We start from the raw sequence: 18,486 nt of genomic DNA, 5'->3' as shown, positions 1-18,486 counted from the left end.
ATAATGCCCACTTGAAACTATGCTGGAGGCCAAGATGAGAGAGGGGTGCAAGATAAATGCTGACAGCTGGAAGTGTCTGGTCTTGCCAACAAGCAAGTGGGAAAAGCCTGTGGAAGGAAGACCCTCAGGAGGTGGGTTGGACCCTCAAAGCAACTGCCATGGAGGGGGCATTTCTCCCCATTCCATGACCACACACCTTGTTTGACAGCATCAGGATTTCAAAGGGACAGGCAAGCCTAGTTGGCAATAAGGGCCACAAGAGGTCAGCCTTGCACCACACAAATAGAAATGTTAAAAAGGAGAGGGCCTTGAGAATCTTGAGAGATTCCATTCCATTTTCTCCCATTACTATGTGGTCCAGAATATTCCTTTGAACTTCCTGCAGTTTTTCCAAACACATAATGCTGGGTGTTTTACTTTATAGTCCTAAATCTCCTTCCAAGTCTCATTGAGGGAAAGTCGTCTGCATTTTATAAATTCACACAAGCAATTGAAGCTTGCAGCATCCTTGTTCTTCAGATGAGCTCCATACGGAAAAGTCTAGCAGAACTGCTGCCAAGATGCTTCAAAAAGGAAATGGTCCCACAAGAAGAAATGAGATTCTAAAGTTTTCTATATGCAGTGAAACCCCAGAGGAAGGGGTTCTGCATGGAAAAGACTTCATGTTCAATCTGACTTCACTGGGTAGGGCTGGGAGAAACCCCTGTCTGAAACCCTGGAGAACAAACATTGGGATGGATCAATGGCCTGACTCAATAGAAAGGAAGGAAGGAAAGAAGGAAGAATATATATATGATCATTCCCTCATACGTTGATCCTCCATTGTTGAGTAACTGTTTGGATTAGTCACAAGAAGCAATGATCCATGATAAATGATTAAAACATACCGTAAATAGTAGCATTTCCACGTGTTCATCAGATGGGAGATAAGTGCAATGAACATAAATGTGGGAACACATCCACTATCACAAGGGGACTTGACCTTGTTGCTTGGACTGCTATCCTCAACAAACTCAGAACTGAAGCTGCTTTGACCATTTTGAAGTTGCCTTTTTTAAAAGTGCTTACTTGGAATGGTAAACGTTATATAGTTTTTATTTTAGAACACACATTAAAGTTGATATCTTTTCAAGTAACCATTTCTTTTTATTTTATCAATCCAGTTATAATTCTGAAATTAAATAAGGCATAAGAACATATGTGCTTGAGCTGAACCATCTTGGACACGGTGACATTTTTACCTTGTTTACTTTCTGCCAGATCACTGTGGGTACTGGATCTCCTGATATGGGTACATCAAGTCTCAACTTGTTTCCAGCCACCACAATTATGGTGTCAGGAGACTGGCCCATGCAGTCCAGGCGGATTTTGGGAGGTTCTGCAGCAAAAGCATAAAGGCAAAGAAGCATTTTCTAGCGTTACTGAGGATTACTCAAAGATTCAATTTTATTTTGCCTTTCTCCCATTTCACTGACTTGTGAATGGCACATATTGCCCTTACCGTGTCTAGGCACAAAGTCAATCTTAACCTCTGGAAAAGAAAGAAAAAGGATCAAATGTATCTGAAAGTTTTTATTTTATTATCTATTATTTTTATATCCCACCCTTTCCTCCACTCAGGAGAAGAGAGTGGCTAACAACACAAATTAAATCAGTCAATAATAAACCGTCATCAGAGCCATAAAATCACAATAAAACACAGTAAAATAATCAATAACAGATCTTTAGAACTGCACCCCAAAGTCAGTTCCCCTGTTGGATGTGAAAATGGACCAATCATAGGCTCATTTTAAAAATGCATAAACAATAACCTCTCATGATGTAAAGCTGTCAACATTAGGAGAAGCAGGTTAGAAAATCAGGATACAATGCAAGGAACGTTGTCCTTAATTTTTGGCCAGAAGTGATTCATCTCAGAAGTTCTGGTGCCTTTATGACAACAAATGACTGTACTTTGTGAATACTTGGGACTGTATATTTTCTATCTGCTGAAACAGTTCACACACTATCCTGTCACATGCCTTTCACCACCAGAGCTGCATGCTCGTTGTGGGACCAGGCATCGGGCTCCCCATACCCCAACCCATATAAATAAGAGACCAGTAAGACTGGCTTGGGGTCAAAACAGGACACAACTTTATTAAACACAGATGAAAGAGGTTTGGCTTGGACATGGGGCCATCTAAATACTTCTGGCTCACCCGCTGGAAGTGACGTGTGGTCAATCCAGGTGGGGGTTCCTAAGACTTACATAAAATAGGGCAACCCCTGCAGGGACCATCGTCTGGGGGTTTGCTTTTGGGTCTGGCCCTGCCTCAGCATGCAGCCACAGCCACTCCCCCCAGATCCCTTTAATGGGATACTCCAGTGTTTGGAGGGGCAAGCAGAGATTACAGCCTCCCCTCCATCCAAAATAAAGGATTTCCCCAATGCCCAGCTGCCAACTGAGAACAGCTAGTGCCCCAAATGTGGGCTGCTTAAATGGGCAAGGGTTCTGAGGGATCTGAGTGAAACCTACCCACTCCGCCGGCTCCATCCCTTGGCACAGCCCAAGTCCCAGCCTGCATCCTCATTGGCCAAAGCAGGCTAGGATCCAGTTCCTGATAGGTGGAGGGCGTTAACTTTATTTATTGGGTTAACTTATGAATCTTTACCAAACACAAATAAATTTCTTATGTGACGGTACAATCTCACCAAAGTCAAGCACTGAAGACACATTAATTTAATTTCAATGGGAGAAATTTAAGCACATGTTCAGCTCTCCTGTTGAAATTAAAAGGACAAAAGTGCTTAACTTTGAACTGTACTGTAAATAAGAGCTGAGCTACACTTTTTACATAGGACTGCAGACAGGAATATTTTTGAGTGCTTCCCCATTTACATACGGGGGGGGGGGGAGTATTTGATCCCCTGCTTGTGCAGGTCCACAATCTTGTCCCTGACATCCTTGGACAGCTCTTTGGTCTTGGTCATGGTGGCTACCTTGGAATCCGCTGGACTGATTGCTTCTGTCAACAGGTGTCTTTTGTACAGTAATGAGCTGGGATTACAGGTAAAACCTCTCCCTTACAGCAGGTGCTTCTAATCTCAGCTTGTTACATACAGTGAAGATACCAGGTAGCCTGACATCTGGCTGGTTTATAGGGGATCAAATACTTATTTCACTCATTATAATGCACATCAATCCCTGACTTTTGTCTTCTGGGTTTCTGGGGGTTTTCCTGTTGTTATTCTGTCCCTCACAGCTACAATTAACCTACCATTAAAATTATGGACTGGTCTTGCTTTGCCAGAGGGCAAACGGGCAAATTTAGCAGGGGATCAAATACTTTCCCCCCTCACTGTAAGCACATCAAGGAGAGGCCTAGGCTACCCCCCCGAAAAGGTGTGTTTTTTTTAATACAAGGAAGCATTCAAAAATATAACTCCCTCAACTGTAATTTGGAGTTGTACTACCCACAATTCTACCTTCTTTAGTTCTTGCTTCTTTTCTTTTGCTAGTGCTACTTCTCTCATATTCAGCCTTTCACTTGATATTGTGCCTTCTTCTATCATCCCGTATGACCCTGTTTCTATAACCAACACTCTCACACACTCCCGACTTTCCCTGTATCCAAACTGCCTTAGATTTGTCTCCCCAGTACACACACAATTTAATTTATTCACTAATTTGCATTTCTGTTGCTGCTAACTTAACCATGTCATTTGTTCAATGTGCATAACACAGAATCCTAGATCCATGGAGCTGAGAGAGATCAAAAAATTAACTACTCCAAATGTTTATCCTTAGTCTGGATTCTCCATACATCAAACCATCTGTCATAGTTTATATCAATCCCTTCCCCTCAGACAATTAATTCACATCAACTAGCTTATAGGCAAGTATGCAGGAGTTAGCACACTGTCATAAATTTCCATGGGAAAGAAAGCATTTTGTGAAACAATGCTGATTGCTCAAAGAGATCTTTCCCATTGGCTCAGGTAGCCCAGATTTCTATTTCAGGCTTTGTGGTGTTGCATCAATGCAGGCGCACAGTATGCTATATCTAAGGCATGTACTTGCCAGTACAGCAAGGCTTAGGAATGGTCAGAAGTGACCTGCACATTTCCATAGCCATGACCATCTGTCCTAACACTTCTCCATCTGGCACCTTCTCCTTTTTTACAATGAAATTCTTGAGACATTAGATAGCCACCACCCTTCTCCAACCATTGGCTTCAAGACCTCTACTGGAATTCCATCTGACTCATGTTTCTTTTCATTTTTAATTTGAACAGCTGTTTCTCCATTTGCTCAGTTGGATGGAGGCACTTCTTGTTTTTTGTTTCGTATTAGGTGTGCACTTGCACACACTTGACACTCAGCATACTTGAGGATCATGCCTATTCCTTTTCTGATCACTGCTAGTCCAAACTGCAGTCCAGGGTCTAGAACAGGGCTGTGAGATTTTCTTTCTTTCTTTCTTTCTTTCTTTCTTTCTTTCTTTCTTTCTTTCTTTCTTTGATATTTTAATGAGAAACTAATTCACAACTATACATAACCCAAAAAACATTTTATCATATGAAATTCACATATATCTGAATTTTGTAGAGCAGCTTTCCACCCACATCATCATCATCATCATCATAATACTACTACTACTACTAATAATAATAATAAGTTGTTGTTGTTGTTGTTGTTTATACCCCGCCCATCTGGCTGGGCTTCCCCAGCCACTTTGGGCAGCTTCCAACAAAATATTAAAATACAGTAACGCATCAAACATTAAAAGCTTCCCTAAGCAGGGCTGCCTTCAGATGCCTTCTAAAAGTCTGGTGCATGTACTGGAGGAAAAAATGCATTAAATGTATACATCCATGAAGTAATATACATTAGGGAAAAATTGCTTGCAAAAATGTGTATCTGAGGCAAAACTGTATACCAAGGTGTTGGGGGAAAATTGTACTAAAAATGCTACTAAATTTTCATGAGGATTTTTTTATTAAATGGGCACACAGCTGTGGAAATGTGGAGGATTTAAGACTGGAAAAATAAGAAATGGAAAGAAACCAAAACAGACAAATTTTTCCACATGCCCCTAATGTGTGGATGGACCAAGGCTTATCCTGAACAGTACAATCCACATCCTTTCAAACAGTCCTATAGATGAGGATATGGTTTGTACTAGTTTGGGGGGGGGGGTTAGACAGCACCAATGACACAATGATCAACAATTAAAACCCTTTATATATTGAGCATATATATCTGCCAAATGGGAATGAAACTGAACAGTACCTATAAAAATGAATGAGAGCAGAAGCTATAATGGATTTTCCATATACAGTAAACACTGAAATAAATTGCTAGCACAATACTGTTTGTCCTATGACTTGCCATAAAATAATGGGAAGGTAAATGCACACATTGAGCACCTGCAGACTTGAGGCTCTCCATTTATTGCAGTAGAAGACTATGTACAAAGATTGGTCCTCTACACCAAAAACAGTACAAAAACTATTCAGAAAAGATTGCTGGCTTGGAGTAAGACTTTCTTGCAGATGAGCTATATCCTCCTGGAAGAATGCCCTTTTCCTATTATTATCAAAACAAGGATAGATTTTCCTCTTATGGCTTTTAGAATTAGCTTCTAGGAAACAACAGTTTATAATGCTGGAATTGTTTCTATGAACTAAATTCAGAAACAACCTTTACACCATGGTGATAATCTAATGCACAGTTATGTGCACATAAATTCCACTGAGATCAATAGGCTTAATTGCACCTAATTCTGCTGGTTCACAGCCAAAACTATAGGAAAGTGGAAGCTACTCATTATTGTTGTGTGTGCTTTTCTCTAAATATTTAATTTCAGTTTAATTGTGGCATCCAGTGTTGACCTTCCCATAATTTGGTCAATACCACAATTCTTTTCATAACTTTCTCTATTAAGGTACAGTGGTACCTCGGGTTACATACGCTTAAGGTTACAGACTCCGCTAACCCAGAAATAGTGCTTCAGGTTAAGAACTTTGCTTCAGGATGAGAACAGAAATTGTGCTCCGGCGGCACGGCGGCAGGAGGCGGCGCCATTAGCTAAAGTAGTGCTTCAGGTTAAGAACAGTTTCAGGTTAAGAACGGACCTCCAGAACGAATTAAGTACTTAACCCGAGGTACCACTGTATAAGATATTTATCCACAGAGTTCCTGTGGTGCTACATAAGGCAATTAGAGGGATTAAAAAAATCAGTCAAAAAGTGGGCTGACATTTTAAATAAAAACATTTGGCCTAATGCCCATGCTTGGAGATATCCCTATTAGGGTACAGAAGAACCTTATTTCACCCTTACTGCCACAGTGGACACACAGAGATGCGCAGTACTAAGGTGCTTTGAAGCTCAGGCATCACCAAGAGGGAATCTCCCGTTTCATCTTCACACAAAGTGAACATTCCCACCAAGAACAGAAATTAGATTCCAGAACACTTACCCAAGAAACGAAGATGGGCTGAGAGATTATATGCAAATCCTTCGGGTATAAAAGAATAATCAGCTTCGTCTTCTGGAGTTACATCATCAATGGTTAGTTTATGGATTCTGATATTGCAAAAATACAAAATACAAGCTTTGTTTGGGTCCACTCACCTCCGTACAGGATAAATCCCATCCCCAGAGGAGATGGATGGGTAAGAAAGAATGCCACATGCATATACATGTATGCATATTCTATATTATAATAAATAAGCATAAATAGTGTGGAACCTATTATCACAAACTTTATTAAGATGTCACCCCATTCAAATCAACTCGACTAGTGTTTCAATCCCATGAACGGCAGGTGCGGCACCTGTGCTCAAAGAGATCCGTATAAGGCATAACAAAATCCTAATTTCACGCCTCCTCCATGATATCCATACACAGACACTGTGCTGAATCATTACAGCTCATGGTAGGGAATAGGAAGTGTCTGAGTGTGCCTTCAGCACCCTTGTGTCATCCTCTGTGCTCTGCTTAGTGAACAAATTCACTTTTCTTGGCCAAGTTGAAGGAGAAAAACTTGAGAACTGTAGACACACCTCCCATTCCCTATAACAACCTTGCGTACTGTTTGCACATACATGTCACAGAATAGGGGAATCCATCCTTCTATGGACTGCAATGGGCTTGGTTGAGCTCTAGGTATATTACTATATGTTTGAGGGCATTTCATAAAGTAGCAGCCATTTCCAGTATACAGTATGGGCAATTGTATTACCACAAATGCCACAGTGACCGGAATGCAAAAATCGTCAGCCTTCACAGGGGCTTGTCTGAAAACTGGAGAAAGATCTGTTCCCAGAGATTCATGAATCATTCACTGTAACATAACCACACCCTTTGTACAACTCTTCCAAACTAATACACACACACTCCTCACGTCAATTTAAACACCCACAAAGCACAATACGAAGGCATTCCCAGATATCTCCTCGCCATTCAGAGGGAAGGTTGCATTCTCCCTCTGAGTAAAATTAGAATATAATATTGGGTTATATACAACTGCTCTCTCTCACCACATACCATCTTATCACATATTCTCTCCACCCAAAGGAAAGTACTACTACTAACACCACCAATTTATTATTGCTACTTCTATTACTATTAGCAGCTTGTTACTCAAGCAACTTACAGCACCCTGGCTTAATTTTCTGAAGCACGACTTACCTGCCAATATGAGAGATTTTAGTCCGCTCATTTGGAATCACCTCCTTCCCATTTTTCAGCCAGATGCCTTTCACATTCTCGTCAGAAACCTCACACTTGAACACGGCCTGGTCCCTTGCCTTCACCGTCAGGTCTGCAATACTTTGGTACACCTCCAGCTTCTTCTCTGAGATCACGAATTTTGCGGATGGAGCAACACAAACACCAGAAGGTCAGAGGTCAACCAAGCACCGAAGCTGTGGATGTGTCTTTTACAAAAAGAAGAGGCTAAAGGAACTGTTTTGGGAAAGGTGAAATAGGAAGAGACATCCAGAGCACGTGGGACTTTAACAGGACTTGATAAGCAAGCACCTGTTGTTATCAGGATATCTATTACATCCGGCACATGGGCCTAACAATCCCCATAATATGCTTTGAAGGCCTGCACAATTAGCTGTCCTACAATTAGCCATCTAGCTAACGGCCGTTTCCCAGCCACAAAGTGGTTTACCAGCCGCCATACATTACAAAAAAGTTCATTTTGTATCTCACCTTGCACGATCAATTCAGCAACAGACTCCCCACCATTAGTCTTTGCTTTGTAATGCCCATTATCCTCCTTGGTGGATTCATTAATGATGAGGTAATGCTTTTTTCCATCCTTTTTGAACCGGTATTTGAATGCTTCTTCCCGGGTCAGCTCCACTCCGTCCTTCTCCCTACAGGTATGAAATATTGTTACACCTCTCCGTAATGCTCAGCAACAGGGCAGTCGGCTCCTGTTCATATAGCACAAGTTCATGGTCCATGGGTATGTTACCCATGATCTTTGAGGGATTATCAGAAGTAGTGGATGCACCTGTGAACCTGCACATCCAGCCTCAGGTTGGGAGGACAGGATTGGAGACATTTTTGGGTAATTTTGTGCAGACATGCTCATCAAAATGCTGTCTTAGATTCCCTGTGTGATTCTAGTGAAACCAGATGTCTCCCTGCTTCTTCATATGTAAAATGAGCACAAGTTTATTCCAATATATGTGGTATGGAAAGAAAAACCTTCCATGTGAATGGAATTTGAATGTAGCAGTAATAGGGCTATTTATATATTATATTATATTATATTATATTATATTATATTATATTATATTATATTATATTATATTATATTATATTATATTATATTATATTATATTATTATTATTTCTTCTTCAATTTATTATCCACCCTTCACATAGGGTCCCAGGTTACAATAATATATAGCACAAAAACATTATATATGACTGAATATGACAAGACTGAATATTCACTCTTGTACTAATTTTATGGTTTTGATTTTCCTTTTCAGAAAGGGAAAAATATTTTCTCCATGTTGATTTCATGTTTGACGCCAACAAGGATTCATTTCTGGTACTCTTGAAATGATGAAGAATGATGTTAGACCCTGAACTATTTTAGAGGTTTGGTGAAAATTTGAGAGTTCTTCCTCTGGCTTTGCCTCCATTTAAAGCTGGGACAGCTGCACTTCTACCCTTGTCTGCTGCCCATTCCACAGCTATCAATACTCTATAATGAGTATTTATATTTCAGGGAGCAGCCATGAGCCACAGGATCAGATAGTGGCAGCTGCAATATGTTTTGGGAAGGATTAGATACTCCCATACCCATATACACCCACACACCCCACACAGTATGATATCTCCAGACATCCTTATATGAACACCAAACAACAAATGTACATCTGTGCTATATTTTCATACATGCAATGTACACACAGTCACCAGTTGCATGGGCCTATTTATCTCCCCCCCCAAAAAAAGAACAGATGATAACACTTAAGTTTGATGAATCCTATAAGTATTGCAGCAACAGCTAGCAGTTTTGTTCTTGCACTCTGGGTTGGCCCTATCATTAGGCAAAGTAAGACAGTGGCCACAGACAGGGGGTACTGGGGCTCAGCAGATGCTTCTCCCTGGTTGTTTCTGCCCTCCTAGGTCCACACCTTGGTTGTAGGAGCATCTCCACCCCCATTGTACAGCCCAGACACTGAGGTCCAGCTCTGAGGGCCTTCTGGAGGTTCCCTCACTGCGAGAAATGAGGTTACAGGGAACCAGGCAGAGGGCCTACTTGGTAGTGGCGCCCGCCCTGTGGAGCACCCTCCCAACAGATGTCAAGGAAATAAACAACTATCTGACTCTTAGAAGATATCTGAAGGCAACCCTGCTTAGGGAAGTTTTTAATGTTTGATGTTTTATTGTGTTTTTAATATTCTGTTGGAAGCCGCCCAGAGTGGCTGGGGAAATCCAGCCAGATGGGTGGGGTATAAATAAATTATTATTATTATTATTATTATTATTATTATTATTATTATTATTATTATTATTTAGTAATGCTTGCTTGTTAATGGCCTGGACTGACTTGCAAGGCTATATTGTTTTAGATGCCAACGGAAAACTATTTTTATTTCAGCAAGCCTACCCAGATATACTGCAGAATTTTGTTATCTATGCTTGTTTTTACTGATTTCATCTGTGTTTTTATTAACAATTACCTTATGTATAACAATTACCTTATGCATAAGGTACCTTACATTATTAATAATTACCTTATGTATAACAGTTTTGTGGGCTTCGTTTTGGCTGTGTTTTATTGATAATTTTTATTATGTACACAGCTTTGTGATTTGAGCTGTTTGTAAATCTTTCTAAATAAATTCATAAAAGAAATGAAAACAGACTAAGCAAGCAGGCAAAGAGGGAGCCAGCCCTGTCCACTTTCTCCAGCACGCACCCTGTAAGAGTGTGTGTGTGTGTGTGTGTGTGTGTGTGTGTGTGTGTGTGTGTCATTCTGCTGCCGTGACAGATTCTGGAGCCACTTTTGATGCATTGCAGTATTTGTTTGAGCAGGCAGTAAGCAGCTATCATGTAGAGAGGCGAGCAAGTGTTGCAAATAGAACTGTCTAGGGCAAAGAACCTGCCCTGCACCCGTTCCAAGCTGTCCTCAAGTTCAGTGGAGGACACTGTTCCGTTGCCAATGTTCAAGTAAGACTCAAGTGCCAGTTTGGTCAGCTTCTTTTGTGTAACAAGGAGCACCCTCTTGCCCTTTTCCTCAGGAAGGGCTGGTTGACACATTAGAACAGCCACATGGCACCACACATCAGTTGTAAGGCAATGATGGGGGTTGTTGGGGTGGGGTTTCCATTGCAGTATATTTACTTGATTTTAATGGTTGTTTTCTGCTTCACTGAATTTTGTATTGTGACTTGTGAACTGCTTTGATATTTTTTTATGAACGAAAAGCTGTATTTAAGCTGTTTTAAAACAATAAAAGAAGGTGCAGATTAGCTTGCTATGCAGATAATGTTGATGAATTTATACCCTGTATTTTAATGAGAGTGCACAAGGTGGCTTACATATAAGCAATAACAACAAAACAACAAAGCATCAGCAGTTAAAAAAAACATCTTAGGTATTAAAAAAAAAGCCTGAGAAACTGCAAAATACTCAACAAAATCAAGATTCTGAAAGACCCAAAATCTTCACTCTGTGCTTAAAAGCAAACAGAACAGGCTAAGTAGACCTCTCTTGGGAAGCCATTTTACTTCTTGGGTGCCACAACCAACAAGTCCTTCTCCCAGACACCAAACTGATGCTAAGAGATTCTCTCTGTGAGTGAGCATGGGTGTGGCTGATTTTAATGCTTTTCCAGATTGATTTAGGAAGGGGCGCTGAGGGTAGAGCATGCCCACTCCCCTTCATAATCATCTGTCTTTTTCTGCTCTGGGCAGCCATTTTGTGACTGGGGCCCTTCTCAAAATTCAAAATGTGCCCACTGACCCAAAGACATTAGCACCCCCTTAACTAAGTAACCTAAGGCAAATAAATAAATCCTTGCACCACACTTCAAATGTGTTATGTTTTCTTTCCTACTTGTAGATCTTCTTAGAAAACCACAACAGCCTTTAGACCTATCTTTAAAATGGAATGTGAGGGTCAGTTAGAATATCTTTCTGACCTTGGGACCCCTTCCTCTGCTTATTGCCTGTTCTGTCTTCTCTCTTTGGTCATGCAAGAGGGGTGATGGGCACTTGTGTGATAGTTTTGAGCCCCTAGGACTCTGGAGGGCAATTGTTCTCGTTTCTTAGTCATTCAGAAAGTAGGAACCCCCACTTCTCCCCAGCTTCTTACCACTTCACAGTAGCCCCTTCTTCTGACACTTCAATTTCAAACTCCACTCTTTCACCAACCATGACCACCTGGTCTTCCAGAGAATGAGTAATCAAGACAGGAGGCTCTAGAAACAGGGAGGAAACCTAATTTCAGAGAGAGAGGAATGCAGAGGAAAACAAAAAACCTTGAAACTCTCATCCAGCTTTCCCAGCTGATGGTCAGCTGTAGCTATATGAATAGCAGGTCCTTACACTCCCAGAGTTCTTTCCAATTTGGCTGAGATGCCAAATTACATAACTGACTTTCTTACATAAACCATTTCCCTTCATTTCTTTGTAACTATAAATCAGGACTTTGGCACACTTGATTGTTCTTTGTAACCTAAGACTGCCTAAATCCTCCCTTAAAACTAAAATGTAGAAAATTCTGGCGTAAACCAGAATAAAGTCTCAAAAGAAAGAGAATGGGAAGGTGGAAGGGAAGAAGCAGGTTAAGTTTCTGAGTCCCTTCAAATGAAAATATTGGGCTCCACTGGCACAACAGGAGTTCCATTTCCCCTCCTCCCCCTACACACCCCTCAAAATCTGCTACAAATCAATCTGCTGGACCCTTCTCTGATCCCAATAAAATGGTGGTTATGAATTATGCTTACCTCTGACAAAGAGTTCTGTGAAAGTCTTCTCCTCTCCAATCACACACTGATATGCTGCATCATCAGCCAGTGAGCAGTGGTTGATGGTCAGAATCCTCTTGTTCCCAAGAGCCTCAAAAATGTATCTGGTGAAATGCAAAGAGAATTCAAAGGTATCAAAAGAGAAGGAATCCTAAATCTTCACCACCCTGTCTTCTATCATGACATAAAGCAGAGCTTTTGACTAGATGCCCCCATCCTGGTGTAGTTAAGTGGGAAGACACACCTTATCCCTTCCTCCCTTTGCCTCCCTGATGGCACACAGAGCCCCAACAGAAGTAATTCATCCCTTGGGACATGCATAAAGGAACACCTTGGACCAAACAACACTGATGTTGATAATGGGCTTATTGTATAACAACTTTGCCAGGATATCGTAAAGAAAGGCAAATTAACTGAATCACAAATGGGAAAGGATGACATGAGAACTTACTTGCTAAGAGACAGACCAGTGATTCGGTTCAGTTCCAGGTGCAGAGATTGAAAGAGGGGGAAACAAAATCAGACAGTCATTAAAATCTGCCTATTAATTCACAATCCTTCCATCCAATTATATCCACTATATAGACCCTTCATTATTCTCTCCACTTTTCTTTCTGATAGACCCTATTTTTCTTCTTCTCCCCCTTCAGATAATGACTCGAGCTTCTATAGCCCACACTTTCCCATTAGTATTTATTGCTTTTTTAAATTACCCGCCGCTGACTTGGATCTCTTGCCCATTCTTCAGCCATTTCACTTCATCATCTGGGTTAGCAAGTTCCACCATTAATTTGATCTTCTGTCCTTTGTCAGTCTGGTAGGCAGGTTCCAGTCTCTTGGCAAAGGCTGGGGAAGAAACAGTTTATGTACTCAAACTCTGCCCACAGGGGTTAGCTCAGTCAGTAGAGCATGAGACTCTTAATCTCAGGTTTATGGGTTCAAGCCCTACATTGGGCTAAAGATAAGGAGAACTGAACTGAAGATTGGAAAAATGAGAAATTGAGAGAAACCATCATTGACAGGTTCACCCATCCCTAGTAACTGGGCAGAGGCTTAATTATAATGTCCACTTCCCAACTTTCTGCTTTATGTGTTTTAATGAGAGTTACCTATGTTCTCAGCTAATTAATATCTTCAAATCATTATTGAATTATGGTAAACCACGACTCTCTTCCCTTATTTCTTCTGCTGAAGCTGCATTCTTCCACAAGACTTGCCAGAAGCACCCACTATTATCTCTTAATTTCGTATACTTCCTTTTAATGGCTACCTTTCTCATCTGGGTTCCTCATTTCTAATTCTCTAGAACCTACTGTTCTTTTCTTGATAGTAAATTGAAGCATGGGAACTGACACATACATGTGAAATGGTCTTTCATATTTTTCCTCCCATGGAAGAGTTTGAAAGCTGCTTCATACATTGTATTTCCCCCCTAAAAAGAGGCCTTTCCCATGAAGGAAAAAAGAAGAGAAGCAATCATGTTCTCTTACCTGTGCTTTTCTTGTCCTCCTTCTTCATGCGCTTGAGACGCTTCAACATACCTCGCAGATCTGTGATACCATACTGGAAAGCAATTTTCTCATATTCTGATGCAGGAGCTTTCCGGAGGATTTCCCACACATCAACATCTGGCTGTGCTTCAGTTTTTGCCTCAATTCTGTAAAAAAGGGGCATATAGAACATTTTCTCATAAGGGACTTCAAATAGCCTGCCTGTTAGATTGTGTCTCTACTGTATAAATTCCTATTTATATTAAAATACCTGTCAGTTTAGGGGACTCATCATCAGTGAGGTGCTTAAGGCATAGAAAGACTAAGTGCCTTGATGAAGATCAGATAATGTGTCAGATTCAATGATTGGACCATTATTTTCAAGTTCCTAAATCAATTACTTAACAACAATACCAGTTTCCTCTACAGTGGTACCTCGCAAGACGAATGCCTCGCAAGACGAAAAACGCGCAAGACGAAAGAGTTTTCCGTTTTTTGAGTCGTTCCGCAAGACGAATTTCCCTATGGGCTTGCTTCGCAAGATGAAACGTCTTGCGAGTTTGTTTCCTTTTTCTTAAAGCCGCTAAGCCGCTAATAGCCGCTAAGCCGTTAATAGCCGCCAAGCCGCTAAGCCGCTAATAGCCGTGCTTCGCAAGATGAAAAAACCGCAAGACGAAGAGACTTGCGGAACGGATTAATTTCGTCTTGCGAGGCACCACTGTATCTTGCAACAGGGGTCATGGAGACCATGATGTTAGGCAACAGGTGAGTTTTCTGTGGGCTTTAGGGTGTGAGCTTTGAGTGAGAAAGCTCCATTGACTTACCATTCTTAATTATATAGGAGCTCATTTGTTTAATGACGATGAAGGCGAATATAAGTATCATAAATGAATAATTTGGTTTTTCCGTCTTGCAAGTAGAAAGTGTTAATTTCTCTTCAAAATGAAACTTGGGCATTTATCGACCATGTACCGATTTCAAAAACAATTAGAATGGAAGAAACTAGATAGGAAGATAGCAACTTTGGGGCCCCTGAGCCGATTGATTATTCACTTAAACAGTTTAGGCATCTTCTAGGCACATGAATCTGTTTATATTCTTTTTGTGAATCTATTTATTAACAAAAACAGCAGTCATGTAAGAGATTGATTAACAGTTAGCAGAGGCGAGGGAATGGAAAGCTTACCGATGTACTGAGCGCAAGAAGCTGCTGGACTTGAGAACGATGCAGAGAAGCATTTGGATGAGCATGCAGCATCCCCATGAGCAAGAAAGAGGGCAACATGTGTTAGCATTAGCGCCATTACTAGAAGAAGGCAGCCCTTTGTTGGTAGGGACTAAGGATTTACTATAATGAAAAATGATGGTAAAGAAGCCACAGCACACATTAAACAATCCAGTTCTACATAAGTCTTAGGTTGTGTACATACTACACCTCTAAAGCACATTTGAAGCGCATTTCACCCTCAGAGAATTCTAGGCCAGTGTGGTGTAGTGGTTAAGAGCGATAGACTCGTAATCTGGGGAACCAGGTTCGCGTCTCCGCTCCTCCACATGCAGCTGCTGGGGCTAGTCACACTTCTCTGAAGTCTCTCAGCCCCACTCACCTCACAGAGTGTTTGTTGTGGGGGAGGAAGGGAAAGGAGAATGTTAGCCACTTTGAGTCTCCTTCGGGTAGTGATACAGCGGGATATCAAATCCAAACTCTTCTTCTAGGCACCATAGTTTATTAAGAGCTGCTGGGAACTATAATTCTGTGAGGGGTAAACCACAGTTCCAATAATTCTTTGAGAAAAAGAATATGCTTTAAAGCAGGCATCCCCAAACTCAGCCCTCCAGATGTTTTGGGACTACAATTCCCATCATCCCTAACCACTGGTCCTGTTAGCTAGGGGTGATGGGAGTTGCAGTCCGAAAACATTTGGAGGGCTGAGTATGGGAATGCCTGCTTTAAAGGTATAGTGTGTTCACGACCCTACATTTATACCAACCTAGAGGGACCACGTGAGGTACAGCTTTGCTGGAAACAGGCCTCATTTAGGGTAATGGGAATATATCATGTATATATAGTCTTTCATTTTTTCATTTCCGATTTTGGAAAGCGTACTACTCAAGTGGTCTCACTTAGTCAAGAACAAGCATAAATGTAGCAGAAGAAACCTATGTATACTCCTAGAAAGAGGTTTCTTTTTTAATTATAATGCACATCAATGGACCAGTCACAGCACAATTTACGCAGTAGGGTTTATGACTTTGCTCAGCCTACGATCAGTGAACTTGGTTTGTAAAGGCAGAGAAAATCTGCTTAAAACAAGAACCTAACTAGCCTGCAATGCTAGATCCACATTTCCATTTCAACTCCTGTCCAGCTATCCCTGAAAATTTGTTTTGGTGGAAAGAAATGAAACACTTGGGGAGTCATAGACTGCAGATATTTTTCAGGGTATCTATCCTAATGGCATACCAAGTGATTATATGGCTCTTCATGCATGAAGGAGACAACAGACTGTACTCAATGTCTGTGCCCCCAACATCCATGTGTTCAGCTGAAGGTATGTATGAAATCCTATGTAGAGTCAATTTGTATACATCAAGGCAGTGTCCATGGGATTGGGAACCATGCAGAAGGCAGGGCCCCTGATCAGGCAGATAGAGTCCATTACATTAGCATATATGGAGAATTCATGATGCCAGCATGAAGAGGGCTAATGTCATGCAGATCAGTTTGCCACACAAACAAAGGGAACAGAATGGAAGACAGAGCAATTGCTAAGCTCTAACAGGGCAAGTACCGGTAATAATCAAAAGATACCACTAGCTTTAGCCTCCTGCCGATTTTCCACTGCTTTCTGTTAGTAACAGTTAGAGCTTGCATGAGTTTTACAAATAAATGGGCTGATTGTACACCAGGTCTACTCCAAAGCACATTTGACCTGCACAGTCCACCCATATTGTCCTGTGCCTGACTTGACTTTGTCTGTGCTACAAGTGGAGATATGGAGTTGGGGGTCACAAGAATAATTTGCACTAGCACGGGTTTATGTTGGAACACAGGATTTCTTTGAAACACTAGCCTTCCCACACTGGCTCCAACTAGTAACTCTATATTGGGAGGGAGGGGTATTAGATGCAGTAAGACCACAGTTTACCCATGAACTTGGAGGCATTGAGGTGTTTTAGACAGAACCTGTTCCACACAAAGTAAGCTGTGAATGTGTTCTAAACATGTGCGGGAGAGTTAAAAATAGTTGCATACACTCCAGCGATGGGCCTTTCCTATCCTATTACCTTAAACTGATTCAGACCTCTCAGCTGTCACCTCCTTCAAGGTCTCACTTCACCATCCCATGTCAAAGCAGAGTGACAACTGTTCCCTTTCCTCCCAACCTCTTTCTGGCCTATGGCACCTCTGTGTCAATGTCATCTAAACTATTCTGCCATTAGAGGTCCACACTCTGGAACAATATTAATAAAGTTTTACCCTTTCCAGCAGGAGCTCCAGGAACAGCGTCACTTGCTGATTAACATGGGAGAGATCCCTGGTTGTGACAACTGCAAGACGTATCCTGCACCTATGGGGAGTTCTTTATCATAGATTTCCTCTGTCTACTTGCATTTCTATCCTTTGAAGAAACATCACACATTTCTGGCAACACCACTAGAATGGAATATAAATCCAGGAAAGCCTTCTGATACTCTGCTGCCGCAAGTATTAAAACGGAAACTTTCATCTTCTGAATTAAATAATTCACAGTAATGGCTAGTTAACAAAGGCTGGGAAATTAAGCACAATAAACCAGAAATAAGTCCTGCTGATTACTTCTAAGGACCAAACCAGACATGTCACCATTCACAGAATTAGCAGTTGCATGAATATTTTTTATGGTGAATGGCTGGCAGAGGGCACCCAATCTAGCTTTGAACTCAAGTGGGAGGGCATAGGGGGCACCCAGGTCTGCTATTTGCATTGGACGGAATGCAGGGAACAAAAGGTTAAAGCCCCCCATTGCATTTCAGTCTGGATTGAGACCACACTATCTGCTAATATAATATAATACTAATTGTGTGAATGGTGTCACTTCTTCTTTTGTCCTAGATAAATGACAACTAGGCTACACACCAGTCATGTAGAATTCCTCCAAGTTTTGAAATGATTCTCTCTCTAACTGTGACCACACATCTCTTAAATCGGCATACCTGAACTAAGATCCAGTCAACACACCACTGGATCAGCGTGGGATCTGGTCACAGGGAAGATGCTATGTCACTGATAAATATTACTTTAAATCAATCTACTTCATTGGGGATGTTTTAGGACTGCATCGAATCCAAAAACATGGTCAGCAAACTCTTTCCACCTTTGATGAGGAATTCAGTAGGGAAATAGGAGCACCTCAGTTGGTTAAGGGACCTGAGAAACATCTGCATAATCCAGTAGGCAGAGGAACAGTGGCGTAGTGTGGGTTGTCAGCACCCGGGGCAAGGCAAGTAATTTGCG

At 41.3% G+C, this 18,486-nt stretch overlaps 1 protein-coding gene across 1 annotated transcript in view; it reads right to left on the bottom strand.

Moving 5' to 3' along the window:
- The window catches only part of MYBPC3 (myosin binding protein C3), a 65,466-nt gene that overhangs the window by 26,629 nt on the left and 20,351 nt on the right, over nucleotides 1-18,486 (bottom strand). The window contains exons 10-19 of the mRNA XM_083460090.1: nucleotides 15,175-15,198; nucleotides 13,989-14,155; nucleotides 13,212-13,344; nucleotides 12,478-12,602; nucleotides 11,844-11,949; nucleotides 8,212-8,378; nucleotides 7,681-7,846; nucleotides 6,467-6,573; nucleotides 1,502-1,531; nucleotides 1,242-1,378 (exon numbers count right to left, since the gene is read on the bottom strand). Coding sequence (XP_083316216.1) covers nucleotides 1,242-1,378; nucleotides 1,502-1,531; nucleotides 6,467-6,573; nucleotides 7,681-7,846; nucleotides 8,212-8,378; nucleotides 11,844-11,949; nucleotides 12,478-12,602; nucleotides 13,212-13,344; nucleotides 13,989-14,155; nucleotides 15,175-15,198 — 1,162 coding nt within the window. The remainder of the gene's footprint in view (nucleotides 1-1,241; nucleotides 1,379-1,501; nucleotides 1,532-6,466; nucleotides 6,574-7,680; nucleotides 7,847-8,211; nucleotides 8,379-11,843; nucleotides 11,950-12,477; nucleotides 12,603-13,211; nucleotides 13,345-13,988; nucleotides 14,156-15,174; nucleotides 15,199-18,486) is intronic.

This window comes from Podarcis liolepis, assembly GCF_965112155.1.
Source record: "Podarcis liolepis genome assembly, chromosome: 1".
Lineage (NCBI taxonomy): Eukaryota > Metazoa > Chordata > Lepidosauria > Squamata > Lacertidae > Podarcis > Podarcis liolepis.
The sequence above is the reverse complement of the archived record's forward strand: the minus strand, read 5'-3'. Positions and strand labels throughout refer to the sequence as shown.